This window comes from Artemia franciscana, chromosome 9 (genome assembly GCF_032884065.1).
Source record: "Artemia franciscana chromosome 9, ASM3288406v1, whole genome shotgun sequence".
NCBI lineage: Eukaryota > Metazoa > Arthropoda > Branchiopoda > Anostraca > Artemiidae > Artemia > Artemia franciscana.
Genome location: NC_088871.1, coordinates 20411411 through 20433592, shown reverse-complemented (window position 1 = coordinate 20433592; position 22182 = coordinate 20411411). Strand labels below are relative to the sequence as shown.

At 33.6% G+C, this 22182-nt stretch overlaps 1 protein-coding gene across 3 annotated transcripts in view; it reads left to right on the top strand.

Moving 5' to 3' along the window:
- The window catches only part of LOC136031119 (uncharacterized transporter slc-17.2-like), an 89049-nt gene extending 69436 nt beyond the window's left edge, over positions 1-19613 (top strand). For all 3 annotated transcript variants that reach the window (XM_065710434.1, XM_065710435.1, XM_065710433.1), the window contains exons 5-9: positions 644-777; positions 2887-3039; positions 9330-9462; positions 12460-12704; positions 19389-19613. In XM_065710434.1, coding sequence (XP_065566506.1) covers positions 644-777; positions 2887-3039; positions 9330-9462; positions 12460-12704; positions 19389-19559 — 836 coding nt within the window. In that variant the 3' untranslated portion in view covers positions 19560-19613. The remainder of the gene's footprint in view (positions 1-643; positions 778-2886; positions 3040-9329; positions 9463-12459; positions 12705-19388) is intronic.
- Positions 19614-22182: the final 2569 nt, after the last annotated feature.

The window sequence follows — 22182 nt, the reverse complement described above, 5'->3', positions numbered from 1 at the left end:
ATATATATATATATATATATATATATATATATATATATATATATATATATATATATATATATATATATATATATATATATATATATATATATATATATATATATATATATATATATATATATATATATATATATATACATATATATATATATGTACATATATATATATATTTATATATATATATATATATATATATATATATATATATATATATATATATATATATATATATATATAAATATATATATATATATATATATATATATATATATATATATATATATATATATATATATATATATATATATATATATATATATATATATATATATATATAAATATATATATATATATATATATATATATATATATATATATATATGTATATATATATATGTATATATATATATATATATATATATATATACATATATATATATATATATGTATATATATATATATATATCATATATATATATATATCATATATATATATATATATATATATATATATATATATATATATATATATATATATATATATATATATATATATATATATATATATATGTATTTCTTCTTTCTTTATAGGATAAAATATTTATTGCTTACTTATCATTCATCTTCTTATTTCGTGCTACAGGTGTAATGGGATTGCTCTGGTGCATTTGCCTTACAATTTTTGTCTTTGATTCACCTTCCTGTCACCCTCGGATCACGCAAGAAGAAAAAGAATTTTTAGAAAAAAATTCTCAAACTGAAGATGAATCCAAAAAGGTTAGTCCTATATTTTCAATTATATTAGCTTCTTTGAACCCATTTTTTGTTGTAGTATCAATAATTCTACTGTAACTAGTGACATTATAGTTTGTGATGTAAAACACTTCAATAGTCTGAATAGGATAAAATATATACTAAAATATGTATAACAACAATTTACTGTCACCCTCTGTACATGAAAATAACGTAGTAAAAGGAGTATGAAAAAAGAGGAAAAACGAAAATTACAAACAATTGTTAACAACTTTAATTAACAAAATAAAATGGCAGGTGACTAGCATTAAAGGGGGAACGACAAAATAGTGTAATAAATAATGGACAAGCTTTAGACTGCATTTATGACATTACTGTGTAATTCAAAGGTTGAAAATCCTGGGACAGCTTCTCACTTCAGATAGACATTTATGAGAAGAAGACAGTAGTGTCGCAAACAAAATCTCAGTTTAAATGTTACTACTACTACTACTACCAGCTCACTAAATTTATGTACCTTCGAAGTTTGACTTGATTATTCATTTTAATATCTGTTCGTTTTTTGCTTTCGTTTATTCATTCGTTTGGTTATTTTACGACTTTTCTTTGACGTTTTACGTTTGGTCTATTATATGAATAGTTTGTTCTACCTAGACTTTACTGCCGCTCTTTAATTTCCTTTGAAAATACTTTTTTGGAACATTTCGCTTTAAATTATTTTCTGTTCGTGCTTTAATTGATATAATTTTATAATGTGTTATATGTAAGAATATTTTCGAAGTTGTCCAGGCTTTTCTCCTTAAAGAGTAAAATATCGAAGCACGATTTACATCTCAGGCGAAATTGGAACACATCTTTGAAATGTCTGATTGGCCATAGTTTTCTGCAATAGTTTTTTGATATTACTTTTTACGAAGAAATTTACGGTGGATATTTTTGGAGGATTTTTAATCATACAGATTGAAAATCTACGTGAGTTTTTGTCTCCTGTGGAGCTGAAGGCATCGAGAGCTCTATTTCGTAGATTCCGTTGAATATAAACGGATCGTATTACCTCATTGAACGAGTCCCCCCGTATGTTTTTTCGGCCACCGCTTCTATAGGAAGCGCACGCAAAAACAGCAATATTAGTACATAGAACTCTTTACTCAGTCAACAAATTTACAGACTCAAACTTTTCATTATTGACTCAAGAATTTTTTTCTTATTATCACTGCAATTATTCTGATATGTTTAGTTTTAGGTATATTTTGAAGATCCTATGAAACCATAATTTTATTTCATATTTGATTTTTTTTTTTTTTTTGTCTGAACGTTTAAGGATGAAAATTGACCGATAAAGTAAGTTTCTGTTATTTGAATGTCCACATTGTATGATGCAGACATTGTCTTTTTACCTGTCCATAAAGCAGATTTTTGACAAGCCAAAACGCGGACTGTGTCCAAGCGATGTGTGTTTAAATCTTTCATTGGCTCTTTTTTTTCGCGAGCTGATCTTTCTGGGTAAAAAATTTTCCTTGTTCAGGTTTTACAGACTCCCTCAAAGCGTTTTGTTAATATTTCTATCTAGCCCTCAGTCTTAAATTAATTTAGCATTTAGCATGAATTTAACTATTGTTCTTTAACATAAGATTACCAAAATTAGTCATAAATTTAATATACTTTTATTGTTACTGACTTTAAGATAAATTACAAATATGCGCCTAGGACAATCCTGGCTACACTGGTAAGTAGCAGTTTTAAGAAAATTCTGATGCCCCTTCGAATACCCAGCCCACATAGATTTTAAAAATCTAATCCCTTATATTAGATTGTCAAAAAAGCACTGAACTTAAATTGATACCCCTCATAAAGCACATTGTATGTATCTAATACACACGAGTTTTATTACTCGTATATAACGAGACCCCAATCTGTTTCCTAGACTAGTGATAAAGAGCGCGTTGGGAAAACTTAAAAAAAGTACAGTTCTAAAAGCAACTTTTCAGCAAGTCAGTTCCCCGAGAAAAATGAGTGCTGATGCACCCATAATCTCCCCCATCCCATATCGAAAAATCTGACAGTTATCTTGAATCGTATATCTATACTTATGTATTTTTAAGCTATTGATTGCTTTTAATTTTCTTTTTTTAGAGGACTTCATGGATAGAATTATGGAGAGTTTTTACGGCACCAGCCATTGTGGTTTACATCATTACGCAGTATGGCTCATCATGGGGATTTTTCTCAATGGTTGTTTATCTTCCGTTATATTTGAGAGAAGTTTTAGATTTTAATGTGGCTGATGTAAGTAACAATTTTTTTTTCAATCTTCTTAAAACATATGATTTCTTCAGTTATCATTTTCGTTATTGTCATTTCATCTTTTATAGTATTTTCTTTGTTACAATTTTTTTTGGTTTTAGGAATTCTCCGACGGTAATGAAACGAGAGGTTAAGGGAAAAAAAAAATATGCTTTACGTAAAGCCTGCTTATGTTAAAAGCATACGACACCGAATGGTAGAGATATAGTAAAACTATAAAGGTACTATTCTTTCATAAATAACCTTAAAGGTTTTAGAAGAAAGTATACGATTTAACTCTAGAATATCGGATGATATAACTCTAGAATATTGGAGAATATCGGGCATACGATTTCGGATGATAAAGATATGGTAAAACTATAAAGGTTTTTTTTATGTATATATATATATATATATATACATATATATATATATATATATACATATATATATATATATATATATATATATATATATATATATATATATATATATATATATATATATATATATATATATATATATATATATTATTAGATATATATATATATATATATTTTATTTTTACCATATTCATATTTGACCGCCTTCTAAATAATGGAATACAGTCCCTTCCAAAGCAACTGAAATTTAGGACCTAACCTGAACAACAGATTCATTAATAAAATACAAACATATCCACAAGAGACAAGTACTTTTGTGAACTGGATTCTCTTACGAATACGCCAATGCAAGCATACTCCAAGCATTCTACATAGAATGGATTTTCTCAAATTATGTCCAACATAGGTTTTCCCAGAAAATATATCAAAATTACTAAGCACTTCATAGAGTATCTTTGCGTTGACTTGAAATCTTGGAAGATTTTGTCGTTTCTTGGCCTCAAAGGGTCGAAGAGAAGGGGAAGGGGGCATAAAAGCACTTATTGTAAGGATTAATAACCGACCTTGAGGGAGGAGGAAAAGTGGCTGTGAGTTTGAAGTCTCACATGGTAAATGCTACAAACTTTTTTCAGACGTTTAATTTTATTGAATGCTTTTTTTTTCCTATTTGGTTTTAATGCTTGATATTGCTGTAATAATATTTATTTTTGCTTTTAAATTATCACGTCAAAAAGTCTGAATTTTTTCAGGTCGAGAACATTCTTAAAAAAGATATTCGAACTAATTCATTTTAATATCAGAATGATAGTGTCTCTGTAACTACAAAAATACCCCTCGTTGAATCTATTCAGCTTTGCCCGTATCAATTTTATGCCAGCTTTCCCTCTCCCATGGAATATCAGTCTTGGCTTTATTCTAATTAGGCTCCTAAGTCTTTCATTACTTGACCAAGTTGATTTACCCTTACTGGCCTTACCTGTCCGAGTGGGTCGGTGCGCTGAATTCAGGATCCTTTGTCTGAGAAGGCGAGAGTTTGAATCCTAGTGTACCCAATTATTTAGTTTGGGACGGGTGTCATTGGCGTGACTCTGTAAACTCAGTCATAGTCGACCCAGCTCTAAATGGGTACCTGGAGAAATCTGAGGAAGGTAAACAGGAAGACTGTGCGAAAGCACAGGATGGTTGGCCCCCAACCCCTCTTTGCACTTCCTGGCTGAAGGGCCAAGTAACGGAGAACAGCAGCGCCGGTAGGGGCTGTAAAGTCTAATGCCGTATTCTTTACCTTTTTATCTTTATTTACCCTTACTGTATGACTATCTGCCTTAATTCTACTCTTGAAAGATAGACTGTCATCAAGAATCATATTAATAAAAAAATCTGAAAAGTCTATGCCAGCTTTTCCTCTCCCATGGACTATCAGTCTTGGCTTTATTCTAATTAGGCTCTTAAGTCTTTCAACATTTTGACCAAGTTGATTCAAAAATCAACTTTGCCTAGCTACCCAGAATCACAGATTAACTCCATAGAGCGTGAAACAAATGAAAATAAACCAATATATCAATTAATCAATCAATTTATTAATACTAAAAGAAAAACTATTACAAAAGTAAAGCGGTTACTAGGCCCAAGAAGCTTTGCTTGTAATGGACCACAGAGAACAAGAATAAAACACTTTTATAAAATATATACAAACAACACAAAAAAACAACAAAAAACACTGGAACAAGACAAGGACATTTAACAGATAGAAGATTTAGAAGGAGATTTAACATATAGCTGAAAATGATTTTAAAAGAAGAGAAGTGACATACAAATTGGAATAGAATTAAAAAGAGAGACGAAAATTATTGAACTGGAAAGACCCGACGAAATAATGCCTTTGCAGAAAGAAAAAGAGGGACATCCGAAGGGATGGAGTTCCATAATAGAATTGATTGATATACAGGAGACCTCTGAGCTGCTGTAGAAGATAGTTTTGGTAAAATAAATCGTCGAGAAGAATTACGTAAAGAAGAAAAGTACCTACCTGAGCCTGTCCGTGAGAAAAACTGCTGCGGGGTCGGTAGGAGAGTACCTAGAAAAGCAGAATGCGCTAAATAAAGAGTACTTTTGCCTATAATATGATCCAGCGGAGCTATTCCAGTATCATTATAAAGATCAGAGGAAGGGTAAAGCCGAGGGAGAAGAAAAGTAGCCTTCACTGCCCTATTTTGGGCTCTTTGAAGTGAGCAGAGAAGAGATTTATTAGTATTACCCCAGACAGAGCAGCAATAAGAAAGCTAAGGATAAATAAAAGCATAATAAAGAGAAACCATAATATCAGGAGGAGGAAATGAGTTAATCCGGTGCAACGTTGAAGACTGGCGGAGGATTAAGCAACGGGTGTGAGTTATATGCGGTTCAAAGAAAGAAAACAGTCAAGATACACACCAAGAAATTTCACCATAGTAGCTTGTGATATAATATCATTCCCAAAAGTCAGGGTGCTCGGCTCCTGTACGTCTCTCATACGGTAAGGGGTCCTAAAGTTGACAATGGCACTCTTTCGGCTGTTAAGAGCCATACCATTTCTCCAGCACCAATCCTTTACTTTATCAAGAAGACCTTGAGCTATAGGAGTGGCAGATGGCAGGTCCACAGCATCAAGGAAGAAGTTACTGTCATCAGCAAAAAGAACAGGGTGAACATGGGGATGAAGACCATCAACAAGATCATTAATGTAGATTAGAAACAAAAGCGGTCCAAGCACAGAGCCTTGTGGGACACCTTTCAATACAGGCAAAGTAGAGGAAGAAGTACGGTTAACCAAAACATACTGAAATCTCTCTGAGAGGTAGGACCTAAGCCATTCTAGTGGGACTCCATGCATTCCAAATAAATATAGTTTAGACAGAAGAACATTGTGGTCAACCATATCAAAGGCCTTTGAAAAGTCGAGAAATAGACCCAAAACACACAAGCCCTTGTCCAGATTAACATGCACAAAACTCTGTTGCATCAGAAAGTGCATGCAAGGTAGAGAATGGGGGACGAAAACCATACTGATGGTTAGTGATGAGAGGATTTCCAGCAGTTGAATTAGTTCTAAATACAGATGAAGAGAGTCAACGATACACTACTTTTTCAACAACCTTTGAGATGACGGGAAGAAGAGAAATAGGTCTGTAGTTTAAAATTAGAGACGAATCACCTTTTTTATGCAAAGGTACAACAGTAGCAACCTTAAATAAATGAGGGAAAATACGAGAAGAAAGAGAGAGGTTAGTTACGTGTGAGATGGGATGAGAAACAAACTGACTGATTTTTTTAAGGACATTATTACTCAAACCAAAACTATCAACTGAACGACTGCTTGGAAGTTGAGAAATAATACTAGAAATCTCAGTAGTACTACATGGGGAAAGGAAAAAAGACTTCTCTGTCAAGGGGAAACAACTTACTATACTCGGGGGTGGAATTAGAACTGAAGGAAGTGTGGTGAAATACGAATTGAAGGCACTCGCTAAGGATTTTTTTGTCCACAACAGATCCATCAGCTTTCCTATAAAGACATGGGGAAGAATGTTTGAGTTTCTTGCGAGAGGGAGCTTCATTAATTACAGTCCAAACTTTGCGCAAATTCCCCTTACACTCATTAATTCGACGCGAAAAATACAGCTTCTTTTTCTAATCGAACTGAAGAAGTGAGCACATTTTTGTAATGTTTGTACTTCAAAAGATCATCCTGTGTCTTACCTTTACATGTGGCCTTGAACAAAGACGCCTTCATATGAGGTGCATTGATCAGACCTCTAGGCATCCATGGGCATTTGGGTGTAAAATTCCTTGGCTTTTTTCTAAGAGGAAAATGCTTATCCAACAGAGTTCCCGTACGAAACAAAAATAATTTAGTTGCACAATCAGCATCATTAGCTTCAAGAACACAAGACCAATCATTACTCTGAAGACCATGTATTAAATTAGAAATTTTTGTATCTGTAAAAGTATAACTGAATTAAGAATAGAAGAATTCAAAAGAAAGGAGAAATCACCCATATATACTACACCTGACAAATGTATACAATAACTTTACAAATGAACACAATATCCATACAAGCAGGCTGAAGTAACAGAGGGTGGATTGAAAGGTAAAACATATAGGCAACAAAGGAGAAAACAACTGCAAGAACAAAGAACAGTAATAAACTACTAGGTTCAAAGGGAATAAAAAATAACAAACAAGTACAGGGACAAATGCAAAAAAAAAAGAGAAAAAAATGGCAAAACAATAAAGGAGCAACTGGAGGAAAGAGGTACCACTGGGTTTTGCAATCCACTTAAATGAATAATGTAAAACAACATACATACAAACATTATGCAACATAAATGCAGCATTATGCAAACATAAGAAAAACTATTAGATCGTGAACAAATTTACAAAACAGAGCTGAAAAAAAAGAAATGGTTTATTTCAGTCCTGGGAGGGGCTTGGATGGACTTGGATAAACTGTAGTTAACTGATAGAGAGCATCAACTTGAGATGCATCTTTAACAGTAAACACTTTACCATCAGAAAGCTTTGTGAGTATTTCTCCTCCACTAGACCATGTAGACCTCTTCCCAAGATTTGATTTAGTATAATTAAGTAGCTGAAGTCTAGACTTTGTGAGTGACTCAGAAATAAAGACACCACTACCTTGCAAACATTTCTTTTCTCTAAGAACGAGTTGCTGCATTCTAAGACTACAAAATTCCACAACAAATGGGCGAGGTTTAAAACCTGAGCCTTGTTTACCAATCCTTCTAGCAGAAACTATATCATTCTGGGTCAAAGGAATACCAGTAAATCCAGTACTTCAAAATCCAAGGAATTTGCTTTCAGAAACTTCTGGATAAGGGTCTTCTTTTAAACCAAATAGGACCAGCTGATTTGAGAATTTCATTTTGTCAAACTGATCACTCAGACGATCAACATTGGATTGAATTGGTTTCAGAGAATTTTGCAGCTGTGACAAACCTGAGCAGCTTTGACATCCTCAGGTCATATTGTTCGAGTGATTTTTCAACAAGCACATCAAAATCCATTTTCGGGCTAGTGTATACCTCTTGTTTGATGATATCTATACTGTCGGCATCAAAATCAGCAGGTTCATGACTAGGGGTAAGTTTTTTACCCCTGAAGATAAACTAAAGGTGTCTTTTTTTTATCCTCGTAACCTCTTACAATTTTTTGGAGGCAAGCAATTTATGCATTGCTGTTCTTTGAAGCAGTTTTTGTTTTGAAGCTCATTAAATGCGTTGTGCTTTTGTTTTGTTTTTTCAGTTTCTATATGATGAAAAATATATTTTGTGAAATTCAGAGCTGAAAATTTGTTTGTCTGGAATTTATTGTGCTAATCTATACAGCACATATTTTCGTGAATATTAATTTGATTCCGCTGTCATGTAATTAAACAAAATTAAAATGAAGAGTTTCTTTTTTCCCTGAAAAAAATTATTCAGGTAAATTTGAAATATTTAATATATATTTTTATCGTAGTTACACTATTCATAAGAAGTCACTTGCCCGTTTTGTACAAGTTGATTTTCTCTTTTTATCATTTTTTTTATTTGAATCACGTAACTGATAGTTTTTTCGAAGGAATACAAATTTAAGTTACAAATTACATCTACAATTAGTTTTAAAATTTAAGTAAATAAACATTTTTAGGAGAACAAGATAAAAATATTCAATTCTACCTTGGCAAAAATCTGACGATAGAGCTGTCGGGATTTAGTGAAAATTAAACACAAACTCAAAGAATGCCATCTACTTTCAGAAAAAACTTGTGTGTATGTTATATCTTGGATGTTTTAAGGTTGTTGTTTTTTTAATAGTATCTTATAACAAATACTTCTGAGACATAATTCTTTGATTCTTCTTTTTTACAGAATGGACTGCTATCTGCTACGCCATATCTTCTTAGTTTAGCCACTCATTATTTATGTGGTCCCCTCAGTGACTGGCTTGCAACAAAGAAGTTTTGTAGCCTAACAGTTCAACGAAAAGTCTTCACTGCGATAGGTTAGTGTTCAGTATTTAGATAAATAGGCCCTTAGAAAAAAATGAAAATTTTCTATCTACTGCTGCGAAGAGTTGCATTTTTTTCATGCATAAAACCCAATATTTTCATAAACATAAAATTGCTTGGTAGTCTTTGTCTAGCTCTGATTGTAAAACCAATTATATCTATCACACAAGTCAAGGCTCCACAAGGCACGGTAATGCAAAAAAAATTAATTGTTCTATGTTGATATTTGGAATACTTTTCAAATACCCCTTTCCACCCCTTGAGAGTATAATGTCTACAAATGAAATAAAATGATCGTGCAATATGATATTAACCATCTGGAACGCATCTGCAGCGTAAATATAGAAATAGGAAAGCCTTTTTAACCTCATATATTTTCTTCTTTTCTATATGCAAGATGTGAAACATTCAGTGGAAATAGATACAGGCTTTGAATACAAAATCAATTTTTTTTATAATCAATCTCAAATGATAGGATTTAAGTTTCAAGGTTGAATGCTTCAGTATCTTAAATTTTTGGAAAGGGGTGAGCTGAAATTTATCATTTAAGTTTGTAGAGGCTGATCAAAGCAAAGAACCTTTTCTTATCTTCAAATTTTAGCCACGTGGGAATTTTAGCTGTGCTTTAGCTTATCAACACCCCCTCCCCAACAAAATACCCCTCACCCACTTTCAACCTTTTCTTGCTAATTTACACAATTTCTTTGTGCAAATGAAAAATAATGAACCAAAATTACCAAAATGACTTGGGTTGAAAAATATAGGATGGCCAATTTTAAAACAACCTTCTTGCATTTAAAAAAAAAAAAAAAAAAAAAAAAAAAAAAAAAAAAAAAAAAAGATGAAATAACAATTGAGATAATACGACCGCTTCTCTGTTAAAGTTTAAGTTTCAAGCTGTTCAGGCAAAAATATCCTTTTTTGGGCTCTTTTCAAAAAAAACAAAAAACAAATGTGTAATCTCAGATAATCCCCAGTAGTTGTAGAACATGAGGAGAAAGGTCCTTTTTCCAAAAATTGTCTAATCAAAATTTTGATAATGCAGTCAAAAAACCTTAGTGAAAATCACACCATCAGATTCAACGTACCAGAGAACCTTGTTGTAGAGGTTTTAAGCTCCTATCTGCAAAAATGTGGAATTTTGTATTTTTTGCCAAAAGAAATATCACGGATGTATGTTTATTTGGTTGTGAACATCAACTTTTAAAAATCTTACTAGTAAAAATGAAAAATTATGAAAATACTTTAGTTGAGGGATTTTCAAAAGTTTCAATAATTTCAATAAGTTCCAATAATTGATATAATACGAATAACTGTGTACTGCTTTTTTGTATTTGAACTTATACGAACCCGTTGACCACCAATGGAGCGATCCTAACCCTGCTTCTTTATTTTTTAGCTAGGCTGTGATTTAATATTATGCCATTCTTATTTACATGTATACAAGTCTCACGAATAACTCCGTGTCGCTTTTTTGTATTTGCACTTCTATGATCCCGTTGACCACGAATGGAGCGATTCAAACCCTGCTTCCCTATCTTTTAGCTAGGCTGTGGTTATCTTACGCAATTCTTATTTACATATATACAACTCTCATGAATAACTTTGTGACGCTTTTTTGTATTTGCATGTCCTAGCCGTCCTAGCCAAGTGGATTGGTGTGCTTGACTTAGGACCCTTTGTCCGAGAGTGCAAGGGTTCAGATCCTTATGTACCCAATTGTTTGGTTTGGGACGGGGTCAGTCGCGTGACCCTGTAAGCTTAGCCAGAGTAGATCCCGCTCTGAATGGGTACCTAGAGAATTGTGGGGAAGGTAAACAGGAAGAGTGTGCGAAAGCACAGGATGGTTGGCCCCCAGCCCCCATTGCACTTCCTGGCTGAAGGGCCAAGAAATGGAGATCAGCACTACCGGTAGGGACTGTAAAGTCCAACGCCGTATTCTTTACCTTTTTTTTACCTTATACGAACCTGTTGACCACCAATAGAGCGATCCTAACCCTGCTTCTGCATCTTTTAGCCAGGCTCTGGATTAATCTTATGCCATTCTTGTTTACGTGTATACAAGTCTTACGGATAACTTAGTGCCACCTTTTTGTATTTGCACTTATACAAACCCTTTAACCACCAATGGAGCGATCCTAACCCTGCTTCTCTATCCTTTAACTAGGCTGTGGTTTAATATTATGCCATTCTTATTTACATGTATACTAGTGTCAAGCAAGAAAAATTAACAAAATTTGTAGCCCTCCGGCAAAAAGTTAAAAAATAGATCAAGAGGGAGGGGATGATGAAGAAACACTTTCCAAATAGATGTGGTTATATTGATTTTGTATATGAATGTAAAAAATAACGTTTTTTTATCTATGGGGGCGAGCAATATTATGGGGATAACAGAAAAATTGTGGGGTCAGTAGAGTGGCTGAAACACTATCTGTACAACAACTTAGATTTAGATTATTCCAAATTAGAATTATTTACTCTGTTATTTTGACTTTTTACTCAAATTTTGACTTTAGTACTTTGCAAGAAGTGCTGATTCAACTGTTTGACACTTAACTGGTTAACTGTTGACTCTTAACACCGTTTGACTGTTGACTCTTAAAGTTTGAACGTGCATAAGAAAATTTTATGCAAGCAGGCAGTAACTTCCGAAAACTGGGATTTTTGTGCGATTTTATTTAAAAAGATTTGAACAATCCTATTTCAATATTGCAGGAACCAGATTTGATAATTGTCTCATATATCGTCTCATATATCGATAATTTGATAGTAATTACATTTTTTCACCGACAGCTTGACCAACCCTGAGATATATGCATCAAAAGACATTCTCTATATTCAAATGGCCGAGAAACGAACATCCTAATTTCTTTTTTAACCAGTAATCCCTGCATTATCATTATAGCAGGCAGCCTATATTCTTTAAAAATTTCCCCTATTGTTTGCCTGTGATGTTATTGCTGTACTTTTAATGAAGTCTCTCTTTACAGGTACTTTGATACCTGGTCTGCTAATGTTTTTAATGGGATTATTTGATTGTGACAATCGAGAACTGGCCCTGTTAGTATTAACACTCAGCGTTATGATGACAGAGTTTTGTATTGTTGGTGGTTACCAATTCAGTTTATTTGATGTGGCCCCAGACTATGCAGGAGTCATTACTGGTGTGTCACATACGCTTGCAACGTCTTCTGGGTTTTTTTCACCTATTGTGATGGCTTTACTTACCCCAAATGTAAGTTTATTTTAAATGAAAGATTTATTCTTATATATTCTTTTTTAATTTAGTGTCACGGATTATGAGCGCATTCCTGAAAGCTCAATTCAGTTAACTTGGTTTTTTTTAAGTCAATTTAGTCAGTTTAGTTCAATAATCCCTTATATGTAAATAAGATGCTTTATCATATTTATGCTGTAAGTTGTTTTTATGTGCCCTTAATGTAAAGTGCTTGTCTTGATGTCCAGCAGTAGTTAGTTTAAGTTTTAGTGTCAGATTTTTGGAGGGTAGGGGGTGGAGAGGACACAAAATTATTGGCTAGGGTTCAAAACTCAGGGCGCTTTCATTTTTCCACAGGGATCGTTCTATCGAAATGCTGTCGTAGAATTTCGGGAGAAGACTCATTCGAACGAAAACTACAGTTCTAGTGCAGTTTTGAAGGAAAAAAAGTTATTTTGTCGCAGGAAACTACAGATATCTGTGCTTCTGCACTGTAAATCAGAATTTGTTACCCAAATAGAGCCACAGTGACAACGAGAGTGATACTATAGAGGTTTATTGTTATCACAGAAATATTTTTAGTGCAAAGCAAAATTAAATTTATATGCCACCTATGCAGTAGCTGGGAATACTCCTCAGGCCAAGGATGGAGCATATTGAAAATTGTACAGCATTGTTGGCAACTTTTTGCATTAATTTTCTTGTGTTGAAAAGACGTCCATTTGAGATTATCTTTTACTGTCTTGTTTGTTTGTGTTTTTTTTTTTGCAATAACTAACTATTTTTACAATGGATATAGCTCAGCGGCAGAACAATGATCTTGTAAGACAAGGACCCAAATTTCGGGCAAAGGTTCCAAGGCTAAGGTTTGCAGGGATTATATTTGCAAGATTATTCAAGGGTATAATCTAAAGCGACATGGGCGCTTGAGTGAATCAAAGACGTCAAGTGCACCCAAGTTTTCAAATTAAAAGATAAATAATACACACAAAATAAATCAGTATTTACTAAGTGCCTTCGAAACAGAGCACATTTTTTTAAGCTCTTTGTTATTTGCCTCCAAAAAGGGTTACCCTGATCCATCTACATTTGGCAAAAAAAAAATCGGTAGCATTTTTGTTTGTTGGAATGCCTAATAAAAATTCCTATTAAAAAAAAGGGGGGTATTTCAAGTAGGAAGAATTGTCCATGGAGGGAAATTGTCATGGAGGAAAGGAATTTCAATTGAGGGGGTTAGATTTCTCGGTATCATTTAATCCAATTTACCCCAAGTCTTAATGGCTGCAGGTGGCAAAAAAAATTCGACAGAATTTTTGTTTGTTTGGAATTGCTAATAAAAAATTCCTAATAAAAAAAAACCTCTACTCTCCTCCCCATCCCAAATTAAACCCTTTTGGGTAATAACGACAGAAAACCAACATATGGTTTTCGACTATGCGGAACAAAATGACTATCCAAAAATTTGGTCCGTTGACTTTGGGAAAAAAATGAGCGTAGGAGGGGGCCTAGGTGGCCTCCAGTTGTTTTGGTCACTTTAAAAGGGCACTAGAACTTTTCATTTCCGTTAGAATGAGCCCTCTTGCAACATTCTAGGACCAGTTGGTCGATACGATGACCCCTGGGAAAAAAAATTCCACATTTTTGTAGATTTTTGAAGCTTGAAATTTTTGCTATAGGGTTCTCTGATACGCTGAATGCGATGGTGTGATTTTTGTTAAGATTCTATTACCTTTAGGGGGTGTTTCCCCTATTTTCCGAAATAAGGCAAATTTTCTCAGTCTCGTAACTTTTGATGACAAAGACTAAATTTGATGAAACTTATGTATTTAAAATCAGCATGAAAATCCCGATGCTTTTGACGTATCTTTTACGTCAAATAGTAATGTTTAACAGTAATGTTTATCCGACGTATCTTTTAGCATCAAAATTCCGTTTTTTAGAGTTTTGTTTACTATTGAGCCGGGTCGCTCCTTACTACAGTTCGTTACCACGAACTGTTTTATCCCCCGCTATGAGTGTATAAACTGGATCCCCAAAAGCGGCACTATAAACATATATATTGTTCAAGGCAAAGTTTGACAAATAGAAGTCTGGCAATATATTTGGCGTTGCAAAAGTTTCCTCTACAGCACCACTACCAATCTCGCTTTCTTTAACATCAATGTCTGTAAGAGAATTGGAGCGCGGGGTGAGATTACTCAGTTCACTGAGCACATTCTCGAGGGCATTTGTATCGAGGTGGTTAGCCAAATCAATATTATTCGCTGGTACACTTTACTCTCCATAGATACTTGGCTGAGCTTGGGTAATGTTCGTTGAAGTATTAGGGGGAGTTACATTTGTCTCACCATATAAATCATCCAATAGCTTATGAGTAATTGGACTCTTCGGTCAATCCAAGCATAATCATCATCTGGTATACCCTGCTCTTCAAAAGCATTTGGCTGGGCTGGGGTAATGTCCCTTGAAATAATTGGGGAGTCACATACGCCTCTCCAAAGCATTCTTTCAAAAAATTTATCAATGCATTCTAGATCATCATTATTATCAGAGGGCAAGTCAATAAGGTGATTATCATGAAATACATTATCAACACTCAAGTCTCCAAAGCAATCTTTTAATATTTTCCCTATTATTCTAGCTCATTGTTGTCTATGTTGTCCTGAAATTCTACTTGTAGTGATAATACAGGTATTTCAATACCCTCAAAGAGGTTGTACGTCCCCTGAGTTGGCGGTGAAAATTCAGTTAGGCAAATAATTATAGATTATTATAAAGAATTAAATAAAGAATAATAATTATAGAATTTATTTTCTTTATGAAGTTGGTACGGTAATATAAAGCTGAATAAAGGAATATTATCAAATTATATTTTCATATCATTTAAAACATATTCATTGTAAAATTAATAATATATACAAACGCACTGAGACACACACACACACACACTCACAAAAACACAATATATATATATACATATATATATATATATATATATATATATATATATATATATATATATATATATATATATATATATATATGTATCCACACGACGTTGGAGAGAAGATATACTCCATTTTTTCTCACGTTTTCAATGGTTGAACTGGTCAATTCCTGTGAGTTCTGAATTCTCTCAACCATGTTCAAAAGATTATTTAGGACTTCACAATCAAAATGGCCAGAATATTGCATATCTCCATCCTCATCTCTCCTGGGTCTCTTTGGTAATGTTGATGAATTTTCTTTGACCTATAATATAAAAAAAAATATTTTAATATTCACTTATATTACCCTGATCACGCATAAAGAACGAAAGAAATATATTGCATAGAAAGAAATCAAAATTAAAAAAAATAATAGTAGTAGCAGCAGTAATAGTAGTATTAGGACCAAATAAAAATAGTCATAAAATAATTCAAACTTAAAACAATAGATATTACTGCCAATGTATAAATGAGACACGAAACGAACAAAAAATTGCAATGAATAATCAAGTTAAACCTAGGAAGAAGAGCAATTACCAAAAACAGAAGTTGGGCTGCCTTCGACTATGGATTCAAAAGACCAGAACATCTTTTGTATGTCACAGTAATAGCTTTTAATTTGAGCCCCATGTTTCCATTTATATAAAAAGTCTTATGTACGGTATCCTAGAGCTAAAACATTGCGGGACTTACGTGAAAATCACCCACAAATAGGCTAAAAACATATAGCACCAAAAGATTAAGAAGCTCTATGAAACTTAAAACAACAAAAATTATCGCTTCGCTGTTGGTGCAAAATATGTTTTCAACAACTGGTCAAACAAACAGATTCCTAATATTTTCCTAAATTTTAAGGATTCCGGAAAAACAGTTTTACTGAATACTGATGTTAGTTGAGGTTTTTGAGAGAATTAAATTTATATACTTAAACACACTTGTTTCTTCACCGGTGAAAACTATTAAGAGCCTTATAGATTAGTGCTTTATTTTCTAAAGAGTGCTTAATGTATTTTCTGCTCTTAACTGTGTTTTTTTTCTTTTGTTTTGTGTTTTCACTAAAGGTCTAGTTTTTTTTAGAATTTCATATTTAGGGAGATATTACGAATCAATTTAATTGAACCCATATTGCTGATATAATGTTGAATAAACTGTGTATTAAAAATTTTGTTCTTTTTTTTCAAAGAGGAAGATTAAACTTGACCCTGTTCTTTTAAGTTTCAGCTTTGTCTTTTTTTGAATTAATGCAGCAAAGATGGCCTAGAAACTGTCACGGGTTTTATTCATGGCACTTATAAAACATCCATACGCAGGTTTGGATGGAGGAAAGATGTCGACTAGTGGGTTAAACATGCAAGGCTTAACGTAAGGATTAGTTGATAGTACTTGTAGATTCTATTATCAAGTCTTAACCAGAACAGTTTCAAAACTACAGTCTACTGATAGAGAAATACTAGAATTAAAAAAACAGAGTTCCTATGAAAAATGGAAGAAAGGAGTAAAACCTGTAGTGATTCTAGTCTGTTTTTATTTAAAGATGAAGGGCGCTAGATATTGTAATTTCTGTTCGAATGAGTCCCCTCTCAACATTTTAAAATTACTGGTTCGATACGATCACAACTGGAAAGAAAAGGGGAAAAGGGAAGACACGTCAGTGTTACCAATGACAAAATTGATTCTCCTTGCTGTCAAATGTGGGAAGCCTTTAAAGATTTTAATTATGAATATTCCAATTGTTTACTTTCTATTTTGATCCAACTCCACTTTTGACGGTTTTCAGGCTCTATATCGGAGTTCCCATTAAGTTGTTTTTGCAATAAGTTTCATTAATTAATCTTAATAAATCCCTTTCCTGAATCACCTTCAAATGACTAAACAGTCTTTCCCACCAAACGGTTTTTTTTTTTTCAAAACGCGCTTTTAATCATCGTCTTTCTATTACCACATTTCACTTTTTACTAGGTTTCAGTTGTAGATGAATTCAAGTTGTATCAAACCGAAGATGTTGAATTGCAATCATTTCAAGCTGGCTTAAATTTTGATGATGAGAATGAAAATGCACATACATTTATAACATCATGTGTCTTGTTCCCGGGGTGATCTTCAACCCGGGTGACCTTTTTCGTCATTCCCGGGGTGATCTTATTTAACGAATAGTCCTAATACTCTTTTAAATGAGGTTCTTTCCTATTATAAAGTCTTAACCAGAAGTATGTAAAACTATATACTCTATCTCACACAAAAACTATATATACCAAACTAAAAAAAATATGCAAAAAAAATAAAGGTGGCAGGGATACCACAAGCTTTAAATCTACATTTTTTTTTTTTTGTATTGGTCTGGGCAACACGATACACGCCTTCTAATCCAGGGCAAAAATAGTGAATGGGTTTATCGGATGACGCTTTTGGTGAAATGTGAAGTGACTGGTAATTGGAGAATGTCTCCTTGAGACCTACTAAAGGCAAAGCTTCAGTCAAAGGATTAAAACTGGACCCCAGTCGTGTGTTAAGGCAACTGGCTATAATTCATGAATCCAACCCAAAATCCAGTACCTCCTGACTTTTCCGAAACACATTCTAATCCATTCAGTTCCATTTTTTGGTCATCTGTTGTTTTTCCCAATGGGTCAAGTGTGAAATTCAAACAATCTCTGAAATAACCGGGGAATATCCACGCTTCATTAGCGAATAACACTTAATTCAATTTAATTGAACAACACTTAATAACAAATTTTTGACGAGTTGAATAAACTTCTGACAAGCAAAATTTCATGGGTAATAGCGGGCGAGAATGTAAACTGAATAAATAGTAAATATTCTACTGAAGGGCTAGCTGGACTAAAAACCCAACTGAGAAAGCCACCTTGCGACACAAACTACGCATCCACTTTTGATACTGGTTACTCCGAATGCAAATTATTTAATTTTGATGAAAACGCAATCTCCATATAGCAGACTACACCAAATAGGACAAATGTCTTTCTCCTTCCAAAGAATAAATAGAAAATGCTCGCTAATTTGCCTGACCAATTAATCCTATTATCTTTGATGCTGAAGATTATATCCGACAGTCCACTGAATTAACTCGAAAAATCATCCAACTTTAATTTTTTTTTTCTTTATCCGTTCCTAACCCGTAATATTTTGTCTAATTCGGAGAGAGTTCACAACAGTAATCTCGATTCATCTCAAAACTCAAATCTTTTAATTCTTTTAGCTTTATTTCTCGATGACGAAGTTTTCAACTCTTGTGAGAAATTGCCGATTTCTTGTACTTACAAAAATTTTAAAACTAAGCACGAGCCTAGTAAATTTCCCTAATTTATGTATAATTATCTTTTGTGGCTTCAACAGTCGAACAAACAGTCAAAACAATTTTTTTTTTCATTTGCTGTTACCTTTATTGGCTATATCTATAGGCTGTTTTCTTGTAGTCCATGACTTTATTTTAATTGACGTGTAGATACAATTATAAGTAAATTGATAGATAAATCTATGTATAAGGAAAAAGAAGTATTTATCTGATAAACAGGGGCACGTGCCCTAGCACACATGAATGGCTGTATATTAAAGTAGATGGATTGCAGGTATGCCAGGGCAGTATAGACGACTCTATATATTTAAATTTGAGTTGTTAATCCCGCTTATTTTATAGCTGTGCATCAAGCAAACCATTATAAAGTTTATATTTTGGACTATTGCTGTATTTTTTTAGGGAACGCAAGAAGAATGGTTGGTGGTATTCTACGTTACCGGAACAATCTACCTCGTTTGCTGTGTTACTTATTCTTTATTTGGAACAAGCAAGCCTTTGGTCATTAAAAAAAGAAGAAATTCCCTCGTCGATCCAAGCATAATAGAGCCATTGAATTCTAATAAAAAATAATTTATCACCTATAAATTATTCATTCTAGCATTGAATAAAAAATACCTTATAATACATTTTTATTCTAGAATTTGTAGCACCAGGTAGATCTAAATTTCTGATCTGCCACTATCTTTTATAACGAATTTTAAATGACTATTGAATCTTCTTTTGGAAAATCTATAGAGGAACTTTTTGGTATAGCCTCATTAGGAAGATAGGTACAAATCGAAGTGCAACGTCAGACAAGCTGTTCCTCAAATAATTTGTTCGCAGCTTACCAGCCTCAAGAATAGGACCCAGTTGTATGGCTTCGTGTCTGTCATTTTGGTTGGAAAATTGGAGGCACAAAACAAGAAAGGTCTAAGGACGAAGGTGAATTTAAGTACTTGTAGAAAACTTAGATTGACGCCACATCAAACCTCTCATTAACAGACTGGATATACTCGTCGGGAACTACTAAATCCACCCTATTTGTCCTATTTTGGATATTTTGTAGTAGTAACCGTAACGTCTTTAGAGTATCATCTTACAGTAGGCCATCAATACCTAGCAATGGGTCTGACGCAAAACTTGTAAAGTTGGATGTTCGAGTTGAGCGGTAGAAGGTTTTTGCAGCAAAGGCTTCTCCCCAGCTTTTTTGCGCAGGAGGTTCTTACCCGATCCGGGTGAGTGTTCCAAGGGAAATCTTTGGAGTGGTAACTGCCAAGGAGATGAAGCTCGTTCACTTTCTGTATAGCTTCGTTCCCGAGGCTATACAGCTTCGTGGTCGAAGAAGCAGGAAGTTCTTCGGTCATCCAGATATCAGACCACTTTTCAATTTCCAAAAGTCTTGTCTGTAGTGGCAGGGAAGTTTAATTGTGTCAGCATGTTTCGGGATGACTAAATGTATTGAGGTGTCATAGGAAAAGTGTTGCAGAGGGGGTTATCTCCCATGTATATATATATATATATATATATATATGTATATATATATATATATATATATATATATATATATATATATATATATATATATATATATATATATATCACACGTGTAGTTCTCCGTTGTATGTAATATTGACTCAGCTCATTCCATCAGCTCAGCTCTGTCAGATATGACCTCCAACAGCTCTCCCAATGGACGTATATTGCAAATGTTCTTAAAGCACTGACATGGATAACATTCCACGTTGCCCCATTGATGGAAGAGGGAATAAGTAACATATTTGTCTAAGGGAAGAAAGGTTATATTATTAAGCATCTGGTGTTACTGCTCTTATTTCTTGATTTTGAATTAGCCGGAGATGTGCAACAAGGGTCTTTGAGGCACCAACCAAAAAGAATAACAGTATTGAATACCAGGACTAAAGCAAGATGTGAACAGTTGATGGATGAATTGGTTTTGGCGAAATTTTTGCATCAAAGACCCCTAGGTTCTAAGGGTGAAATGATCTCACTTGAGAAAGAAGTACGACACACAAATAATATTGACATTTAAATTTTCTGTTGGTTCTCAGAAACAAACATCCTGGTAAGAAATTAAAGACAACTTTTAATTAGGAGGGAGGAAACACTTAACATAATCTTCTATACATGGTTATAAAACCCTATGATCCAGAGAGGTAATTCCATTTCTTTGATTCGTCTTCTTTTCTTAAAAACAATAAGGGTTTAATAGAGGTTTGGTAATTGTTTTTGATTTCATGTAATCAAAAAAAACGTTGTTTGTCGTTACTCTTAGAAAAAAAAAGTTTTCCACATTATCAACTTCTAAAGTAATCTAAACCTAAATATTTGTCCCATGCGTGTTGCATTGTATCAATAAGAAAGAAAGTAAATAAGTAAGATGGCACTAGACCTTTAAGGTCCAAACTGGCAGTGCTGATCTCCGTTTTGTGACCATTCAGCCAGAAAGGGCAATGGGGCTTTGGGAGCCAATCTTTTTGTGCTTTCGCACACCCTTCCTGATTACCTTCTCCAGATTTCTCCAGGTATCCATTTAGAGCTGGGTCGACTCTGGCTGAGCTTACAGAGTTAAACCTCTGACCCCCGTCCCAAAACTGGCTACGTCTGGGGTCGAACTGGTTCCCCTTGGACAAATAATTCTCAAATCAGCGCGCCAACTACTTAGTCAGGATGGCGATGATGCTTAACCAATATTGTATCAATGAGTTCTTCAGTGAAATCTCATCGTGATTTCAAATACATGAAATTCAGTTAACAGAACTATTTCATAGGCATTCTTTCAGGCCCATGACGTGAAATAAAACTGATATATGAACTACGAATATTAAAGAATCAAACAGTTCGTGGTAACGAACTGTAGTAAGGAGCGACCCGGCTCAATAGTAAACAAAATTCTAAAAAACAGAATTTGGATACTAAAAGATACATCAAAAGAATTGGGTTTTTATGCTGATTTAAAACATATAAGTTTCATCAAATTTAATCTTTGTCATCAAAAGTTACGAGCCTGAGAAAATTGCCTTCTTTTAGAAAATAGGGGGAAACACCCCCTAAAAGTCACAAAATCTTAACAAAAATCACACCATCGCATTCAGCGTATCAGAGAACCCTAATGTAAAAGTTTCAAGCTCCTATATACAAAAATGTGGAACCTCGTATTTTTGGCCAGAAGACAAATCACGCGTGTGTGTTT